We start from the raw sequence: 18,618 nt of genomic DNA, 5'->3' as shown, positions 1-18,618 counted from the left end.
GTTTTTGAAGTTCTGTGCCAAACACTAGAGATAAAGACTAAATATTTTTATTATACCACAGACCCTGACTACAGAAGGTTCCTCTTACACACTACAAGGTCTTGAAATAAAGAGGACCAGAAGGTATGAGAGGAATGAGAGGGGGCAAATCCAACCACAGGGAAATAAAGAGCATCCCTTTGGGACCCAACCTATACCTGCCTAGAGCATGAGAGCTACACCTGGGACAAACTAGCACAGGTGCCAGAAACAGAGGGGAGGAAGAGACGGTCATCCATCCGTGGACTTCCAGGCCATGAGGCTACAGTGAGTAGCATGTCACAATGTTCCTACTGAAGAAAATGTCAACACCTGAGCTGAGAGGCTTGGAGTAAATCCTAGGAGCTCAAAGGTCTCCAAGAAATAAATCTCTCACCCCTTTAGGCAGGGATTCACATCTGTCTGTGGCTGGACTCCAACAATCCAGAAGACTCAAGGGCCTTGGTTGTTTCCATCCTGATGCTCAGCTCCCACTGGGCACGGACTGGCAAGAAATCTGTAATCCATGCTTTCTCCAGAGGTCCTGGCAGACCTGAGGTCTCAAGTGCCCACCTCATGCTCAGGAGGTTTACACTCTGTGGCCACTCTGTTGCTCCAATTAGAAAGGTAAATAGGGGGCGCCTGGGGGGGGCGGGGCTCAGTCAGCTGAGCATCCGACTTTAGCTCAAGTCATGACCTCATGGTTTGTGAGTTCGACCCTCATGTCAGGCTCTAGACTGACAGTTCAGAACATGGAGCCTGCTTCAGATTCTGTGTCTCCATCTCTCTCTGCCTCTCTCTCTGTCTCAAAAATGAATAAACATTAAAAAAAATTAAAGGTGAATGGAATTTGCAGAGAGGGAGGCTGAGGATACATATTGGGGCTTCCAACTTCCTGGATTTCCTCCCCTCCTCCCCCAGCTCTACCTGCCTGGGCTCTTCATGCCAGACTTGCAAGGCACCACCCTCTCCTCTCTTGAGATTATATTTTTTTAAGTAAGCTCTATGCCCAACATGGGGCTTGAACTCATGTCCCCAAGATCAAGAGTTGCATTCTCTCCTGACCAAACAGACAGGAACCCCTAGATTATAATTTTTAATGGCGAAAATAAGAAAGTAGAGTTTCTTAAAAAAAATAATAATAATAAAATGATACAATCAACTCCCACACTGACACTTTGTGCTGTTCTCAATTATTAGCAATTTTTTGCACTTGTCAGATTTTTTTTTAATTTTTTAAAAGTTTTTATTTATTTTGAAGGAGAGAGAAAGAGCATGTGGGGGGGGGGTGGTACAGACAGACAGGGAGACACAGAATTCAAAGCAGGCTCCAGGCTCTAAGCTGTCAGAACAGACCCCGATGCAGGGCTTGAACTCACGAACCATGAGATCATGACCTGAGCTGAAGTCGGATGCTTAACTGACTGAGCCACACAGGCACCCCAGAATTCTTTTTTAATTTTCAGAAATACATTAGCTGTATTGCTTTGTTTCAATTTTTTTATTTAAATTCCATTTAGTTAACATACAGTGTATTATTTGCAGGAATAGAATTTAGTGATTCACCACTTACATATAACACCCAGTGCTCGTCCCAACATGTGCCCTCCTTAAGGTTCTCCATTCATTTAGCCCATCCCCTGGCCACCTACCCTTCAGCAATCCTCAGTTTACTCTGCATTTAAGAGTCTCTTACAGTTTGAAGAAGTAGTGTTTTATAGAAGAACTTGAACTGGAAGAAAAATGGAGTAAGCTACCACCATCACTGCTGACATGTAGATTCTAGGAAGGTGAACTTCTATTAGAGTAAGAGGCAGGAGAGCCAGGCCGGGTATGGCCAGTGAGACCCACTCTCAGTGCAGGCACTGGACTCATGGAGTGCTCAGCTTCACTCTGGGATCAAACCACCACGTGTCTGAGCATAACTGTGGGAACAGGTCTAGTTGGACAGCCCTGACTTTATGCAAACTCCTAGTCTCTTTTACCCTCACCTGCTCTTCCTACACTTAATGACAATTCTACTTCCTATCGCCCAGGCAATGAGGTTACTTTCTTGACCTTCTATTTGGTTTATTGGTTTATTCACACCCATTCACCAGGGTATTTCTATTTTTGCACCAATATCACCACAGTATATTTTCTGGTTTTCTTGAGAGTAACTGACATATAACATTCATTGTATAACTTTAAGGTATATAACATAACAATTTGATATATGTGTATATTTCAAAATGATTACAATAAGAATAATTAATAAGCAACACCACACATATTTATAATTTTTCCTTATGATGAGGACTTTTAAGATCTACTCTTAGGTGCGCCTGGGTGGCTCAGTCAGTTAAACGGCCGACTTCGGCTCAGGTCATGATCTCGCAGTCTGTGAGTTCGAGCCCCATGTCGGCTCTGTGCTGACAGCTCAGAGCCTGGAGCCTGTTTCAGATTCTGTGTCTCCCTCTCTCTGACCCTCCCCCATTCATGCTCTGTCTCTCTCTGTCTCAAAAATAAATAAACGTTAAAAAAATTTTAAAAAAAGGTCTACTCTTAACCACTTTCATATATGCAATACAGTATCATTAACTGTAGTCCCCATATTGTATATTACATCCCTCAAACTGATTTATCTATACGTGCAAGTTTGCACCTTGTGATCACTACCTTTTAATGGGTATGGCCTCATAAAAGTTGTAACACCTGGTATGGAAAATCTCCTTGGGTGTTTTTCCCCTTTAAAAGTGTCTCTACTTGGGGGCGACTGGGTGGCTCAGTTGGTTAGGCATCCAACTTCAGCTCAGGTCATGATCTTGTGATTCATGAGTTTGAGCCCCACCTCAAGCTCTCTGCTGCCAGCTCAAAGCCGGGAGCCAGCTTTGGATTCTGTGTTTCCCTTACCTCTTCCCCTCCCCTGCTTGCACTCTGTCCCCATCTCAAAAAATAAATAAACATTAAAAAAAATTTTAAAGTGTCTCTACCTGAATCCTTTCACATGTATATGTATTTTAAAACATCAAGTTGTAAAAGGGAACCAGTTCACATCATGGAACTTGCTTGCACCGTGCAAATACCCAATACTGTGCTTCTGTGGATCCATCCCTCCAATGGGTCTGCCTCCCTCCCAGTGCTGAAGGGCACCTCCCACAATTCACCACTCAAAGCAGAGAGCTGAGCCTGCCTCTCCCACCCTGTGCACCTTGCAGACCCACCCTGGCTAACATGCCAGATCCCATCAAAGCAGCACCACAAGAGTGGCAGTCTGCAAGTAGCCCAGACAGGGTCCACACCACCCCACAGTGAGTCCTGCCCCTGGGAGAGGGGAAGATAAGGTACACACCAGTCTGACAGTGGCCCCAGCAGTGGGCTGGGGAGAGACATCAGGTCTGACTGTGGCCCTGCTCCCCAGCACAAGTTACTCCAGAAAGCGTGGGGGAAGAGCCCTGCAGTTCCCCACCACTCCAGGGACTACCAAAATAAAGAAACAGAAGAATTCTCCTCAAAAGAAACTCCAGGAAGTAGCGACAGCTAACGAACTGATCGAAACGATTTAACCAATGTAAAAGAAAATGAATTTAAAATAATAGTCATCAAATTAATCACTAGATTTGAAAAAAGTATAGAGGACAGCAGAGAATCTATTACTACAGAGATCAAGGGACTAAGAAACAGTCAGGAGGAGCTAAAATATGCTACGAATGAGCTGCAAAATAAAATGGAGACATCCACAGCTTGGATTGAAGAGGCAGAAGAGAGTATAGGTGAATTAGAAGATAAAATTATGGAAAAAGAAGAAGCTGAGAAAAAGAGAGATAAAAAAAATCCATGAGTATGAGGGGAGAATTAGAGAACTAAGTGACAATATTAAACGAAATAATATACGCATAATTGGGATTCCAGAGGAGGAAGAAGGAGGGAAATGTGCTGAAGGTGTACTTGAAGAAATCATAGCTGAGAACTTCCCTGATCTGGGGAAGGAAAAAGGCATTGAAATCCAAGAAGTACAGAGAACTCCCTTCGGACGTAACTTGAATCGATCTTCTGCATGACATGTCACAGTGAAACTGGCAAAATAAAAGGATAAAGAGAAAATTCAGAGAGCCGCTAGGGATAAACATGCTCTAACATATAAAGGGACACCGAGAAGACTAGTGACAGATCTATCTACTGAAACTTGGCAGGCCAGAAAGGAATGGAAGGAAATCTTCAATGTGATGAACAGAAAAAAATATGCAACCAAGGTCCTTTATCCAACAAGTCTGTCATTCAGAATAGAAGGACAGATAAAAGTCTTCCCAAACAAACAAAAACTGAAGAAATTCATCACCACTAAACCAGCCCTACAAGAGATCCTAAGGGGGATCCTGTGAGACAAAGTACAAGAGACATCACTGCAAGCATTAAACCTACAGACATCACAAGGACTCTAAACCCATATCTTTCTATAATAACATTGAATGTAAATGGGTTAAATGTTCCAACCAAAACACATAGGGTATCCGAATAGATAAAAAAACAAGACCCATCTATTTGCTGTCTACAAGACACTCATTTTAGAACTGAGGAAACCTTCAGATTCAAAGTGAGGGGATGGAGAACTATCTATCATGCTACTGAAAGTCAAAAGAAAGCTGGAGTAGCCATAGTTATATCAGACAAACTAGACTTTAAATTAAAGGTTGTAACAAGAGATGAAGAAGGGCATTATAGAATAATCACAGGGTCTAGCCATCAGGAAGAGCTAACAATTATAAACGTCTATGTGCCAAACACGGAAGCCCCCAAATATATAAAACAATTAATCACAAACATGAGTAACCTTATTGATAAGAATGCAGTAATTGCAGGGGACTTTAATACCCCACTTACAACAATGGATAGATCATCTAGACACAGGATCAATAAAGAAACAAGGGCCCTGAATGATACATTGGATCAGATGGAGTTGACAGAAATATTTAGAACTCTGCATCCCAAAGCACCAGAATACACTTTCTTCTCAAGTGCACATGGAACCTTCTCCAGGATAGATCACATACTGGGTCACAAAAGAGCTCTTCATAAGTATGCAAGAATTGAGATCATACCATGCACACATTCAGACCAAAATGCTATGAAGCTTGAAAAATAACCACAGGAAAAAGTCTGGAAAACCTCCAAAAGCATGGAGGTTAAAGAACACCCTACTAGAGAATGAGTGGGTCAACCAGGCAATTAGAGAAGAAATTAAGAAATATATGGAAACAAATGAAAATAAAAATACAACAATCCAAATGCTGTGGGATGCAGCGAAGGCAGTCCTGAGAGGAAAATACATTGCAATCCAGGCCTATCTCAAGAAACAAGAAAAATCCCAAATACAAAATCTAACAGCACACCTAAAGGAAATAAAAGCAGAACAGGAAAGACACCCCAAATACACCAGAAGAAGAGAAATAATTAAGATCAGAGCAGAAGTAAACACTATAGAATCTAAAAAAACTGTAGAGCAGATCAACGAAGCCAAGAGTTGTTTTTTTGAAAAAATAAACAAAATGGATAACCCTCTAGCCAGGCTTCTCAAAAAGAAAAGGGGATGTGGGGCGCCTGGGTGGCGCAGTCGGTTAAGCGTCCGACTTCAGCCAGGTCACGATCTCGCGGTCCGTGAGTTCGAGCCCCACGTCGGGCTCTGGCCTGATGGCTCAGAGCCTGGAGCCTGTTTCCGATGCTGTGTCTCCCTCTCTCTCTGCCCCTCCCCCGTTCATGCTCTGTCTCTCTCTGTCCCAAAAATAAATAAACGTTGAAAAAAAAAATTTAAAAAAAAAAAAAAAGAAAAGGGGATGACCCAAATAGATAAAATCATGAATGAATATGGAATTATTACAACCAATCCCTCAGAGATACAAACAATTATCAGGGGATACTATAAAAAATTGTATGACAACAAACTGGACATCCTGGAAGAAACAGACACATTCCGAAACACCCGCACACTCCCAAAACTCAATCAGGAGGAAATAGAAAGCTTGAACAGACCCATAACTAGCATAGAAATGGAATCAGTTATCAAAAATGTCCCAAAAAATAAGAGTCCAGGATCAGATGGCTTCCCAGGGGAATTATACAAGACATTTAAAGCAGAAATAATACCTATCCTTCTCAAGCTATTCCAAAAAATAGAGGGGAAGGAATACTTTCAGACACATTCTATGAAGCCAGCATCACCTTGCTTCTCAAACCAGACAGATACCCAGTAAAAAAAGAGAACTAAAGGCCAATATCCCTGATGAATATACATGCAAAATTCTCAATAAGATACTAGCAAATGAAATTCAACAGCATATAAAAAGAATTATTCACCATGATCAAATGGGATTCCTTCCTGGGATGCAGGGCTGCCTTAACATTTGCAAATCAATCAATGTGATACATCACATTAATAAAAGAAAGGATAAGAACCATATGATCCTGTCAATCGATGCAGACAAAGCATTTGACAAAATTCAGCATCTTTCCTTAATAAAACCCCTCAAGAAAGTCGGGATAGTTAAACTTAATAAAAGCCATTTATGAAAAGCCCACAGCTAACATCATCCTCAATGGGGAAAAACTGAGAGTTTTTTCCCTGAGATCAGGAACACGACAGGGATGTCCACTCTCACTGCTCTTGTTTAACACAGTGTTGGAAGTTCTAGCATCAGCAATCAGACAACAAAAGGAAATCAAAGGCATCAAAATTGGCAAAGATGAAGTCAAGCTTTCACTTTTTGCAGGTGACATGATACTACACATGGAAAATCCGATAGACTCCACCAAAAGACTGCTAGAACTGATACATGAATTCAGCAAAGTTGCAGGATACAAAATCAATGTACAGAAATCAGCTGCATTCTTATACACTAACAATGAAGCAACAGAAAGACAAATAAAGAAACTGACCCCATTCACAATTGCACCAAGAAGCATAATATACCTAGGAATAAATCTAACCAAAGATGTAAAAGATCTGTATGCTGAAAACTATAGAAAGCTTATGAAGGTAATTAAAGAAGATATAAAGAAATGGAAAAACATTCCCTGCTCATGGATTGGAAGAATAAATATTGTCAAAATGTCAATACTACCCAAAGCTATCTACACATTCAATGCAATCCCAATCAAAATTGCACCAGCATTCTTCTCGAAGCTAGAACAAGCAATCCTAAAATTTGTATGGAACCACAAAAAGCCCTGAATAGCCAAAGCAATTTTGAAGAAGAAGACCAAAGCAGGAGGAATCACAATCCCAGACTTGAGCCTCTACTCCAAAGCTGTAATCATCAAGACAGCATGGTATTGGCACAAAAACAGACACATAGACCAATGGAATAGAATAGAAACCCCAGAACTAGACCCACAAAAGGATGGCCAACTAATCTTTGACAAAGCAGGAAAGAATATCCAATGGAAAAAAGTCTCTTTAAAAAATGGTGCTGTGAGAACTAGACGGCAACATACAGAAGGATGAAACTAGACCACTTTCTGACACCATTCACAAAAATAAACTCAAAATGGATAAAGGACATGAATGTGAGACAGGAAACCATCAGAACCCTAGAGGAGAAAGCAGTAAAAAACCTGTCTGACCTCAGCCACAGCAATTTCTTACGTGACACATCCCCAAAGGCAAGGGAATTAAAAGCAAAAATGAACTATTGGGACATCATGAAGATAAAAAGCTTCTGCACTCCAAAAGAAACAATCAACAAAACTGAAAGGCAACTAACAGAATCAGAAAAGATATTTGCAAATGACATATCAGACAAAGGGCTAGTATCCAAAATCTATAAAGAGCTCACCAAACTCCACACCTGAAAAACAAATAATCCAGCGAAGAAATGGACAGAATACATGAATAGACCCTTCTGTAAAGAAGATATCCAGATGGCCAACAGGCACATGAAAAGATGCTCAATGTTGCTCCTCATCAGGGAAATACAAATCAAAACCACACTCAGATATCACCTCACGCCAGTCAGAGTCCCCAAATGAACAAATCAGGAGACTATAGATGCTGGCGAGGATCTGGAGAATTGGGAACCCTCTTGCCCTGTTGGTGGGAATGCAAATTGGTGCAGCCGCTCTGGAAAACAGTGTGGAGGTTCCTCAAAAAATTAAAAATAGATCTACCCTATGACCCAGCAATAGCACTGCTAGGAATTTACCCAAGGTATACAGGAGTGCTTATGCATAGGGGCACTTGTACCCCAATGTTTATAGCAGCACTCTCAACAATAGCTAAATTATGGGAAAAGCCTAAATGTCCATCAACTGACGAATGGATAAAGAAATTGTGGTTTATATACACAATGGAATACTAAGTGGCAATGAGAAGGAATGAAATATGGCCTCTTGTAGCAACGTGGAGGAAACTGGAGAGTGTTATGCTAAGTGAAATAAGTCATACAGAGAAAGACAGGTACCATATATTTTCACTCTTATGTGGATCCTGAGAAACTTAACAGAAGTCCATGGGGGAGGGGAAGGGAAAAAAAAGAGGTTAGAGTGGGAGAGAGCCAAAGCATAAGAGACTCTTAAAAACTGAAAACAAACTGAGGGTTGATTGGGGGGTGGGAGGGAGGGGCGGGTGGGTGATGGGTATTGAAGAGGGCATCTTTTTGGATGAGCACTGGGTGTTGTATGGAAACCAATTTGACAATAAAGTTCATATATTAATAAGTAAATAAATAAATAAATAAATAAAACAGAGAGTCACTAGGTAAAAAAATAAAAAAAATAATAAAATAATAATAAATAAATAAAAGGCAAAGTGATATTCTCAATTGCTAATGGACCTGAGATAAAACTTATAAAATACTTTTATCTTTTTAAGAACACAGTGTTGCCCCACTAGCATAATGTGGTTTTTGGTTGTTATCCTTTTTTTTTTTTGTCTTTGTGCTGATAAGGAGAAGATTGTAAAAACCCAAGGATTAATTTGCTCGCCTTAATGATTTCAAGTCTTTCATTTTCTCTCCACCTTTAGGAAAAACAATTAAGTAACTGATTAATTTAAAAAATCTATATATTTCAGTTTTCATGTGACCTTAAGAACACACATAAAACCATGACAGTGACTATTGCAGGGACATACTACATATACAACTTAGTATTACAAATTTTCTTCTATAAGCACATATAAAATTTAGAATAAATAACCTATGGGGAGCCTAATGACTCAGTCAGTTAAGCATCTGACTCTTGGTTTAGGCTCAGGTCATGGTCTCATGGTTCATGGGACTGAGACCCACATTGGGCTCTGCACTGACAGTGCAGAACTTGCATGCAGTTCTTTCCCTCTATCTCTCTGCCCCTCCCCCACTCTGTCTTTCTCAAAAATACATGAATAAACATTAAAAAATAAAGAATAGGTAACATATTTAAAAAAAATCCTTTCCTCTAGATCTCAAAGTCTTTTCTGAGCATCTTTGTCTTTTGTCCATGAGGAAAAAAACCCACTGCATTCTGAATCCAAACAGCTCATCAGAGGAAAGCATGAGAATGGGAACCAGACTGAGCAGAAGACTTCAAAGACCAATAGGATTTATTGAGCCTTCCATTGACAGAATTAGATTATGAACAAAAAAAGTCTAATTTAGGCAGATTGAAAGACAGGAGAGAAATCCTTCGTGGTGTGCCCCCATGGGTGCACCATCTCTAATGGCTCAGAGCAGTTGCAGGTAAGTGCTGAGGTGACTGAGAACTCGCCACAGAAGACATTCAGATGAAAGGCTAATTTCCATCTGAGATGAGGTCCCAGTGGCCTTATTAGTCTTAGCAAGCTGAGTCTTTCTGGGATAAGCAGGACATTTCCAGGGCACTGGTTGCTGTGATCTCTCCATGATTCTGTGCACCAAGATGTTAATAAAAGCAGGTCTTTAAATCTAAGCCCCTTTCAACAACTATGGTATTCTGGAGGTAAGTCATTTACCCCACTTATCAAGTCGTGATCAAGTCTGGACTGAAATACCATACCATAAAATCCTATGAAAAAAGGCAGTGGGAACCTCATGGATGTCTTTGGGAATGGCTATGACTGAGAGGCTGAAAGGGAAAGGAATATATTCCAAGCACAAACTCAAAAGAGACTGAGATTAGTGTGTGTGTTCTCCCTAGTCAATCTCTGGATTTTCAGAAACTTCAGAAATCCACATCTTCAGTTAAGGGTAGAGTATTTTGGTATCTGCATTGAGTTTCCAATGCTAGGCACTCGCCACAGTGGCTCAACATCTAGCTGAGCCATTTGTAAGAGAATATAGATAACTGTCACATGAGAATGAAAATGGAATTAGGCATGAAATTAGATAAATACAACTGAAAAAGTAAGATTCATTTATTTCATTATTAATAGTTAATATCAATTTAATTAATATACTAATTTAATTAATATATTAATGATTTTAAATATTAGTAGCAAAAACAGAAAAAAACTTCAGCAGGAATGCATTGGTGATACAAAATGAAAATTGTTGACAATTCAAGTATTTAGGTGCAGATGGGGAGAGAAATGTTAACTGTATTAAATGATTATGTAGCAGCCAAAAGAATATTTTCCTAAATTCCAAGTTGCTGGTGTAAAACTAATTTCTGTAAAACCTCGCAGGTAGCAGACGCAATGATGTTCGGATCATCAGAATTGCTGGAGGCAGTGGGGGGAATGTGGGAGCCAATGTATGTGCATGTGGACAGGCCCGATGAGATCAGCAAAGGAAAACCAGGGAACTGTCAGAAATTAGAGAACAACCAAAGATCTCTGTGCAGGGTGCAATGGGGGACCTAGTTTTATCATGAATCCATAATATCCAACACAGAAACACTTCTTAGTCCCCCAGAATGTGCACAAAGTCCAGGTGACACATTGTTCTTTCCTCAGTGGGTACTCTTTTTGTTGTTACTCTGCTCTGTTTTAGATTTGTCTGGCTTGCCCAAATGTATACCTAGATTCTCCAATGTTCATCACCATCTGTAACCACAACTTTCTTTAGGCTCTGACTGGTGTTTTACATGAATTATCAAGACTGGACAGGTAAGACAGATGGGTCAGGAAAGGCAAGTGTAGGAACCAGTCTCCTGAGGAGGAACCACAGAGCCATTGCCTTGGGGTATTGGCAGAGTTGAGGTCCAGAGCACAGACTGTGGGACCACACAGTGCTGGTTGCATAGGAAGGACTTGCAATGAATGGAGAGAGTGTCCGTAGCCTACTCTAACACAGCTTGCACAAACAACATCAGTAGCATAAATTCCAGTAGTGATAATATCTCATATGAGCAGAGATTGTCACACAGGGTCACAGAACACCAAAGGAAGTGACATAGTCAGCAGTGTTTTATAAGCAGTTTGAAAATGTCCCTGGGACACTTTTGATATTTAATCACACAAGAAGTCGAGATGTGTAGACATGTATTATTAGGAAAAACCACAGCCAATTTATGGAGTGAGGGCCAAATGAGACAAATATGTATGCTAAATTAATATGCTTTAAGTTCAACTGGTCTAGGCTTTTCCAGATGTGGGAAGAGAGCTGCTAAGTGGCTGTTTGTTTCCACCCTCTGTCACAAAAAGGAGAACACTGAGCATGCAACGTCATAAAATATATCATTAGCTCTCAAATGTATGGTGGTTTCATCAGTGATCAATGAAAATATCACTTAATGACACATTAGATGTCAAATTCTGCTCTAGAAAAAGGCAGATGTGACTCAGGATAAGTACAGAAGTCGACTTTTGGGGGTTTTTTTCCAGAGAGAAAACATAAATTTCAACCTAAAACAACTTAAGCAGAAACTCAACTTGATTCTAAAAACAAAAGGGTAGAAAAATCAAACGATGCTAGTGTCAAAAGAATAACAGAGATAGATGGGTTTTTGTCCAGTTTATTAAGATATAATTGATATAAATCACAGTATAAATTTTAACTGTACAGCATAATGGTTTGACTTACATATATTATGAAATCATTATGTCCCTTACTGAGATAGATACAATTAAAAGCAAAAAAAGAAAAAGAAAAAAAAAAGTTTTCCTTTTGATGAGAACCCTTAGGGTCTACTCTCTTAGCAAAGTTCATATACATTATAGAGCAGTGTTATCTATAGGCATCATTTATATATTACATCCTTTGTTTACTTATTTTATAACTGGAAGTGGGTAACTTTTGACCACCTTCCTGCAGTTCATCTTACCCCCTACCACAAACCTGTTGTAATTACAAATCTGATCCCTCCCCACCCCGATTCTGCTTTTAATTAATTCTGAAACAGAGAGTGTCATAGAAATCTGAACACTAAAATTATGCTAGATTTTTTGTGTGTATTATGCACAAGATTATTTTGAGTTCTAATTTCCTCATTTACATGGGGGTGTAACGATAAAGCTCAAGAACTAGATTTTAAGGAAATTCATTTCCAGCTCTAGGTCTCCACTCCAAAAACATGATTTCAATACTGCTTTTTATCTTTTTTAAATTTTCTTAATGTTTATTTATTTTTGACAGAGAGAGACAGAGCATGAGTTCGGGAGGGGCAGAGAGAGAGGGAGACACAGAATCTGAAACAGGCTCCAGGCTCAGAGCTGTCAGCACAGAGCCTGATGCGGGGTTCCAACTCATGGACAGTGAGATCATGACCTGAGCCAAAGTCAGATGCTCAACCAACTGAGCCAACCAGGAGCCCCTCAATACTGCTTTTTAAAAAATAAAAGTGCATATTTAAAAAAACTTCCTTTTCAAATTTAAATCTTGTACTTTGAACAGTATATCATTAAGGCAATCATTTCCTTTAACATGAAATGACATTCGTAGGGTAATTCTATTTTTAATTTGGGAGGAAACTTCCATACTATTTTCCAGAGTGGCTGCACCAGTCTGCATTCCACCAACAGTGCAAAACGTTTCCCCTTTCTCTGCACCCTCACTACCATTTATAGTTTCCTGAGTTGTTAATTTGAGCCATTCTGACAGCGGTGAGATGGTATCTCATTGTGGTTTTGATTTCTATTTCCCTGACGATGAGTGCTGTTGAGCATCTTTTTATGTCTCTATTAGCCATCTCTATGTATTCTTTGGAAAAGTGTCTATTCATGTCTTTTGTCCCTTTCTTCACTGGATTATTTGTTTTTTAGGTGTTGAGTTTGATAAATTCTTTATAGATTAAGGATATTAACCCGTTATCTAATATTTCATTTGCAAATATCTTTTCCCATTCTGTCAGTTGCCTTTTAGTTTTGTTGATTGTTTATTTTGCTGTATTGCAGCATTATTTATAATAGCCAACATATTGGAGAAATCCAAATGTCCATTGATAAGTGAATGGGTAAGAAAGATGTTATACTTATACAATAGAATATCATCCAGTCATCTTAAAAAGATGAGATAGTGCCATTTGTGACAACATGGATTGACCTAGAGTGTGTTATGCTAAGTGAAATAAGTCAGACTGAGAAAGACAAATACCAATGATTTCATTCATGTATGGAATATAAAAAGGAAAAAAAAAGAAAAAATAAACAAAAAGCAGAATCAGATATATAAGTACACAGAACAAACTAATGCTAAAAGGGATGATAAAAGGAAAGAGGGTGGGAGGATAGGTAAAATGGGTAAAAGAGAGTGGAAAATACAGGCTTCCAGTTATGGAATGAAGAAGTCATGAACATAAAAGGCACAGCACAGGGAACATAGTCAATGATATTGTAATAGTGATGTATGGAGACAGATAGTGGTTACAATTGTTCTGAGCATTGCATAATGTATAAACCTGTTGAATTATTCTGTTGTACACCTGACACTAATGTGACTATACTCAACAATGTCAATGATACTCAGACTTTTTAAGGAGTTTTCATCATTAACAGATACTGAATTTTTTCAAGTATTTATTCCACATTTATTAAAATAATAATATACTTTTTTTTCTTTTATTGTATTTATGTTGTATGTATTAATTGAGTTGCATATATTGAACCATCCTTGCATCCCAAGGATAAGTCCCACATTGATCGTGGGGCATGATGCTTTTAATGGGCTGCTGAATTCAGTGTGCTAGCATTTTACTGAGAATGTTTGCACCTATATTCATCAGGGATATTGGTCTGCAGTTTTCTTTTCTGCTGGTGTCCTTATCTGGATTTTGTATTAAGGTAATACTGCCCTTTTTAAATGAGTTTGGCAGTGTTCCTTCCTCTGATTTTTTGGGAAGAGTTTGAGGTTTGGTGTTATTTCTTTTAAATATTTGGTAAAATTCACCAGTGAAGACATCTGGTCCTAGGCTTTTCTTTATTGGGAGATTTTTTTATTACTGATTCAGTCTGTATAATAGTAATTGATCTATTCAGATTTTCTATGTCTTCCTGATTCAGTTTTGGTAGTTTGTATGTTTCTCAAATTTTTCTCCATTATATCTAGGCTGTGCAGTTTGTTGCCATAAGTTGTTCATAGTGGCAAAGGTTAGTTTTATTTTTTTAAGTTGATTTATTTATTTTGAGAGAGAGCATGAGCAGAGGACAGGCAGAGGGAGAAGGAAAGAGAAAGAATCCCAAGAAGGCTCCATGCTCAGTGCAGAGCCCTACACAGAGCTCAATCTCCTGAAACTGTGAGATCATGACCTAAGCCAAAATCAACAGACACTTAACCAACTGAACCACTCAGGCACACTGGCAAGGGTTAGTTTAAAAGAATGACCTACCACAATCTCATGTTCTAGGAATTTGCTAGAATCATCCACCTTTGAAGAAATTAACAGATGAAAATGTCCAAAAAGGGACAGAGATGAAAGAACAGCCAGTAAAAGTTTACAGAAAATATTAATAGAGAAAGGGTGATGTTCTAAAATCAAATATCACCTTTCTCTACCTCTTTTAGGTGGTGTTCTAACTGATGTGTTGTTTCTTGTAGATTCAGGTGGGCGCTGGATAGACATGCTAATGGCACTGTCCCAGATGGCTTCATTCTCTTGGGCTTCTCGGATAACCCTAGGCTAGAAATGACCCTATTTATGGCGGTTTCTGTCTTTTACACAGTCACACTAGTGGGCAACACCACCATCATACTCCTGTCTCACCTGGACCCCCACCTCCACACCCCCATGTACTTCTTCCTCACCCACCTCTCCATCCTGGACCTCTGCTTTACCACCAGCTGCATCCCTCAGATGCTCGTGAATTTCTGGAGTTCGGACAAGACCATCAGCTATTTGGGGTGTGCAGTCCAGCTCTACATCTTCCTGGGACTCGGAGCTTCAGAATGTGTTCTGCTGCTGGTCATGGCCTTCGACCGCTATGTGGCAGTGTGCCGGCCCCTGCACTATGCAGTAATCATGCACCCACCCTTGTGTCACAAGTTGGCTTTCCTGGTCTGGGCAAGTGGGGTTTTTGGCACATTGGTGCAGTCTCCCACTACCATGAAACTCTCCTTTTGCCATCACCACCAGGTTGACGACTTTGTCTGTGAGGTCCCTGCACTGATCCGCCTGGCTTGTGGAGACACACATGTCAATGAACTTCAGATCTCAGTGATTGGTGCCATCTTCCTGCTGGGGCCCCTTCTGCTCATCCTTGTCTCCTATGGCCGTATCACCCAGGCAGTGCTGGCCATCCAGTCCCAGGATGGAAGGATTAAGGCCTTCCATACCTGCTCCTCCCACCTGGCTGTTGTTTTTCTCTTCTACTGCAGTGTCACCGCTGTCTATATCCAACCCCGGAGTCATTTTTCCCAGAAAGGAGGGAAATTTCTAACTCTCTTCTACACTGTGGTGACCCCCACTCTCAACCCCCTCATCTATACTTTAAGGAACAAGGACATGAAGCGAGCTTTCAGGAGACTCCTAGGGAAAGACAGAATGTCCAGTGAAGAGTGAGGAGGGGCTCAGACTCAAGGGGAAGTCAGCTTTTGTCCAGTTCATTTGCTGATTTGCATGCATGAGGACTCTCAATCATCAACTCTAAAGAAGAGAGGGGCCAATTGCGTGCTTTGTACAGACAGTGGACTAATGAAAAGTAAACGTGATGCAGCTGGCAATGTTATTCTTAAACTTAAATGTAGGAGAAACATTGCTCTGAGTCAAGCTACCATCAGGAAGTAGACACCATTTTCATTATTATAAAAAGACAGCATGGGGTACTGGGTGGCTCAGTCAGTTAAGCATCTGACTTCAGCTCACGTCATAACCTTGTGGGTTCAAGCCCTGAGTTGGGATCTGTGCTGACAGCTCAGAGCTTGGAGCCTGCTTCAGATTCTGTGTCTCCCTCTCTCTCTGCTCCTCTCTGTCTCTCTCTCTCTCTCAAAAATAAATAAACTTAAAAATGTTTAATAAAAATAAATAAAAAATAAAAATAAAAAAAGAGCATTTGCTGCAAGGAATTATTAGCTAGATAGATATTAAAGGAGACAAAGTGCACAAAGGAGCAGCCTCTAGCACTAGGAGAACACAAGGAAAGAACAGGAATGTTTTAAACTGATGGCCTAGAGAAGAGACCCCTGGGAGCATAAATTTTCTGACCTCCTACTTGTGAGTCAGGAGTATTGCTAGCTGGGCTGATGTCACTGAGGAAATGCTGGTTTTGCTCACCACCCAGTGGAGAATGCTGATTCAACCACTTTTACCTAATCTACTGCAGATTAAACGAACAAGAAAGACACCAAAGAAGCAAAGAGGAAAGAGCGAGTCTCCTTCCCAACATTGGCCTGCAGCCCACCTGCCTGTATCACCCCATATGCATGAGGCCTAAAAAGAAATGAGCAAGCGAAACAAACATATGACATGCACACTCCTGGCACCAGCCTCACAATGAGGCTGAGTGATTCAAGTGTGGGTTAGAGTTGTAAGACTCTGGCATCTCACAATTCTTAACTCTACAAGAGGAATCCAGAATACAAATCTAATCAAGAGGAAGGCACAGCTGTGGTCATTTTATGGATTATGGTCAGTATAATTCCCACACATCACTTTTTGTGAAGTAAGGACTCCATGTCTGACCAGAATAATGACAAGAAGCAAGTATATGACTTCTCATTCATGACGTACCCTAAAGAAAACAATAACATCAAAATTGTTACAATCTTGTGACTAAATGCATCTTCACTCTGCCTGGTACATTGGCTTACTTATTTATGTTTTTATCAATTCAAATACTTTAATTCTCTCATTTAAACATCCAAGAATTTCTGTCTAAACCTATTTGATTCTAAAATTAAGAGTAAATTAACAACCTACCTGTCATTTCACCCTATTTCCTTTTGTACTTTAAAACCACTATCACCAGTACAGCCACAATCAATTAAAATAATATGAAAATAGTGGTGCCTGGGTGACTCAATTGGTTAAGCGTCCAACTCTTGATTTCGGCTCAAGTCATGATCTCATGGTTGGTGAGTTCGAGCCCCCTGTCAGGGGTCCACTGTGAATGTGGAGCCTACATAGGATTCACTCTCTCCCTCTCTCTCTGCCCCTCCCCACTCTTGCTCACTCACCCACACAGGTGCACTCTCTCTCTCTCTCTCTCAAACTAAATACAAATACTTTAAATAATAATAATTATATGAAAATAGGCTATGGAATATGTAAAATAGAATCAAATATGGAATGTGTACAGAAAATTTCCCTTAGTGGATGCTAATTGCACTGATTTTTTCTGCCAAGAGTAGGGATCATGGAAGTTAATAACCTGATATTAAAGGAAAAAAGAAATCCTTCATTTGACTTCATTGTTTCTCAATTCTTCTTTATCTTAGGAATGGTACATTTATTACAGCATTTGAAATATGTTTAGTCAAGTAAAGAAGCTACTTGTTGAAAAATGTGCTTTGAGATTAATATCTAATTTTTCACATGGATTTGGTAGAGTATAATTGTCCAAAAATTGCATAAAGATTGCATTCTTGAAATTGAGACAATTGCGGGGCACCTGAGTGGCTCAGTCAATTAGGCGTCTGGCTTCAGCTCAGGTCATGATCTCACAGTCTGTGAATTCAAGCCCCGTGTCAGGCTCTGTGCTGACAGGTCAGAGCCTGGAGCCTGCTTCAGATTCTGTGCCTCCCTCTCTCTCTCTGCCCCTCCCTTGTTCATGCTCTGTCTCTCTCTGTCTCAGAAATAAATAAAAACATTAAAAAATTAAAAAAAGAAATTGAGGCAATTGCCTCAGTATTATAAATGTTAGTTGGGTACAACACATTGATTTTCATTATATAGCTGCAAGATGTAGGCATGTTCTGCATATCCATTTAATTTTTTTTTTAACGTTTTTATTTATTTTTGGGACAGAGAGAGACAGAGCATGAACGAGGGAGGGGCAGAGAGAGAGAGGGAGACACAGAATCGGAAACAGGCTCCAGGCTCTGAGCCATCAGCCCAGAGCCTGACGCGGGGCTCGAACTCCCGGACCGCGAGATCGCGACCTGGCTGAAGTCAGATGCTTAACCGACTGCGCCACCCAGGCGCCCCTCTGCATATCCATTTAAAGCAGAGTTTGTGTTTAAAAGATGTCTTTGTGCCCTCTAAACACGTGTGTGATGCTAGATTTTTCATATGACTTCCTTAGAAAAATTGGTAAGAATTGTTCCCAAGTGCCCAGACAAGCTAAGATAGGAATCAGAATTG

At 40.0% G+C, this 18,618-nt stretch overlaps 1 protein-coding gene across 1 annotated transcript; it reads left to right on the top strand.

Annotated features, from left to right (window-relative positions):
- The first annotated feature begins 14,970 nt into the window (after window positions 1-14,970).
- Window positions 14,971-15,879, top strand: LOC112856881 (olfactory receptor 2H2-like). Its single transcript, XM_025920180.2, has one exon. It carries the CDS (start codon window positions 15,007-15,009, stop codon window positions 15,877-15,879), a length of 873 nt encoding a protein of 290 aa, XP_025775965.2. The 5' UTR covers window positions 14,971-15,006.
- Window positions 15,880-18,618: the final 2,739 nt, after the last annotated feature.

Source organism: Puma concolor, chromosome A1 (genome assembly GCF_028749965.1).
Source record: "Puma concolor isolate L17-30 chromosome A1, mPumCon1.1.hap2, whole genome shotgun sequence".
Lineage (NCBI taxonomy): Eukaryota > Metazoa > Chordata > Mammalia > Carnivora > Felidae > Puma > Puma concolor.
The sequence above is the reverse complement of the archived record's forward strand: the minus strand, read 5'-3'. Positions and strand labels throughout refer to the sequence as shown.